The following is a 2,850-nucleotide window of genomic DNA, read 5'->3' as shown; positions in this document are numbered from 1 at the left end:
GAGCTTCCGCGAGATGTACGAGGGCTGGGCTTCCTGTTTCGCGATGATGGCCGCTATCGTGATGCACGCGATGACGGGGACGATCGGTGGATTGCGGAGCGGTGGAGCGCGCGCGCCGCTGGTAAGGCGCTGCCCGCGGATCCGTGCCACGACTCGCTGTGCAACGAGTGCGTTGCGGTGCGCAAGGGCGTGCCTTCGACGAGGCCCGACGAGGATGCGCTGCAGGACGTGCACGGCTGTGTGGAGGATGGGCAGGGCTGTGCCTCTGTGCCTCAGATGGACGCTGAGGCGTGTGGGGGACACCAGCACGGCGTAGCTGTGCCGGAGGACATGGCGCCGCTGCAGCGCGTCGTGGCAGCGGTGTGCATGGAGTTCGGCGTGACGCTGCACAGCGTGTTTGTGGGGCTTGCGCTTGCCGTGTCGAACGGCACGGACCTGCGCGCGCTGATCATTGCGCTTGTGTTCCACCAGCTGTTCGAGGGCCTTGCGATGGGCGCGCGTCTTGCGGACGCGTCGTTCAAGATATCACTGGAGCTTGCGCTGATGCTTGTGTTCTCGTTCTCTGCGCCGATCGGGATTGCGGCAGGGACCGGCGCTGTGATGGCGTCGCGCGACGCGCTGTCGGGGACGACGTACGCGTTGGTGAGTGCGATCCTGGACTCGATCTGCGGCGGGATCATGCTGTACATTGCCTTCAACCTGCTGTTCGTGGACTTCCCGCACGACCTGCATGTGCACTGCGGCGTGAAGAGCAAGCGCGGCGTGGCCAAGCGGATCGGGATGTACGCCGGGCTGTGGATCGGTGCGGGCGTGATGGCGATGATTGGGAAGTGGCTGTAGGTGTTGGACCGCTGCTGTTCCTGCGCGAGTATGTGGCTAGGTGGCTGCTGCTGCAATGGGTCGCGCTTCTGTGCTGCTGTGGGGCGTGGGCGGGCCGGCGGTGCCTGCTTGACGCCCCGCCTCTCAGCTGCGGGCATCCCAGCGCTCCCTCTCCCCCACGGCGTCGCAGGCACGCGCGCGGCGCAACACATTAGTAGTAGATCAGTCCTGTTCTAGTGCACCCTTTTCTTTCGCTACCTCCCCCCTCTTTTCTTCCACGCTGTTTCGTAAGCTCTCCTCCTCCTCGTTTTAGTTTCCCTCCCCCCTTCCACACGCCCCCACCCCCTTTGCATCGGCGTAATGCACACGCATCCACACGCACGCCACCCACCGTACGGCGCTCCGCAGCGGGGCCCACGGCTTTCTTACGGTCCTTGCGCGCTTCTCTCACCCTCTTCACTATTCACGCAGTGCTCTCTTCGTGTTTTGTAGCGACGGAGGAGTTCTTCTCCTCTCTCCCCTCCCTGCCGGCTTGTCAAAATGTGTTTGCTGGGCACCGTTCCCGGTGTGCCTCCCCCTCCCCAGAGGAGCGGTGCGCTACCCGGGAGCACGATAGCCGGGCCCTCTGTCCCCTCTTCGTCCCCCGCCGCTGTGCGCGTGCGTGCTTCCTAGCAGCGTGTGGTCTCTCTCGTGTCTTTACTGGCTGTTGCTTTGCGTCCATGTCAGTGGTGTGTGTGCGTGTGCTTTTCGTTCTTTCCCTGCGCGTGTCGCTCTCACTTTCACCCTTACCCCGCACTGTCCCCCCTGGGACGACGAGAGAGTGCGGCTCTGGCTCGCCTTGACGCTCTCTCGAGCGCGTGTACGTGTGTGTATGTGTGTGTGCGTTCCCATGAGTTGAGGAAGGGATGGTGGGCGGCTTGCGGTGGCGGAGCCGTACGAGTCAGCGCTGTTGCTTGTGCTGCGTTGACTGCTGCACGGCTGCTGCTGCCGCGCGTCGCTCGCGTGCCCCTTCCTGTGCGCGCGTTGATTTTCCCTTGTGTGTGTGTTTCTGTGTGTGTGTGTGTGTTGGTGCGTATTCGGCCCCAACTGCTTCCCCCCTCGACCCCGGAGGGTTGCAGCGACTGTGATGGCGCGCGCTGCGCGGCGCTCCCGCCTCGTGTGCTGCGGTGGCGCGCTGCAGGCGGGACGGCGGAGGCAACGTGCTGTGCTCTCTACCGTTGCTTCCTCTCGTTGCTGTTGCCGACGTGCGCGTGCGACTGTGTGTGTGTGTCGCCCGTCTTTTCCACCCTCTCCATGCGCCCACCGCAATAGTGTTCTCCTCTAACGACTGTACCGTGCTTTGTGTCTGTGAGTAGGTGGTGGCATGCTACAGGTCGCCTATAACCCGCGTCTGTGCGTGTCTAAGTGAGTAAGTGTGTGTGTGTGTGTAGGTAAGTGTGTGTGCGTCGCGCTGCCTTGTGTCTGCCCGCGGAGGCGCGCGCGCGTGAGGGTCCCTGAGAGTCCTCGCGTGGTGGGAGACCGCGCCGCTGCGCGCACGGCTCGATGGCCTCTCCCGCCCCCCGTCGTAAAGGCCTGTATGCTTCGCCTGCTTCTCTCTTGATTTTGCTTTGTGCTTGTGCTTTGGTCTCTTTCTGTGGTGCACCGGCGAGAGCGGTGTGGTGGGAAGGGCCTTCGCGCGTGGCGTCGGCGGATGCGTCCCCGTTGCACGTTGCACGTTGCGCGTGCGCCTGCCTCGCTGCCTGCCGCCTGACATGTGCCTGTGCGCGATGCGCTTCCCTCCGCTGCGTCTCTGCGGGCGTCGCTGTCTCTGTGGATGCCGAGCGCTGCGACGGGGACGGGGTGCGAGGGATTCTCCGTGACGTGAGGCCGTCGCCGCCCCGGCAAGCACTGCGACCGCGAGGTTGACGGGCGTGCGCGTGCGCGTGTGGCGCTGTCGCCGACTTCGCTTTTGTGCCTTTTGTTGTTTCGGTTTCACGTTCTTCTTTCGGCTCCTGTGGCGATTTCCCGTGTTTCCGTGGTTGTGCTCCGGCC

At 64.2% G+C, this 2,850-nt stretch overlaps 1 protein-coding gene across 1 annotated transcript; it reads left to right on the top strand.

Moving 5' to 3' along the window:
• Positions 1 to 276: 276 nt before the first annotated feature.
• On the top strand, positions 277 to 840 carry LmxM_28_1930a_1 (uncharacterized protein; the record flags this gene model as incomplete). The annotated part of the gene is made up of 1 exon (XM_003886459.1): positions 277 to 840. One exon carries the CDS (start codon positions 277 to 279, stop codon positions 838 to 840), a length of 564 nt encoding a protein of 187 aa, XP_003886508.1.
• Between the last annotated feature and the right edge of the window lie 2,010 nt (positions 841 to 2,850).

This window comes from Leishmania mexicana, contig 75 (genome assembly GCF_000234665.1).
Source record: "Leishmania mexicana MHOM/GT/2001/U1103 WGS CADB00000000 data, contig 75, whole genome shotgun sequence".
Lineage (NCBI taxonomy): Eukaryota > Euglenozoa > Kinetoplastea > Trypanosomatida > Trypanosomatidae > Leishmania > Leishmania mexicana.
Note: the sequence above shows the minus strand (reverse complement) of the source record. Positions and strands in the feature narration are given on the sequence as shown.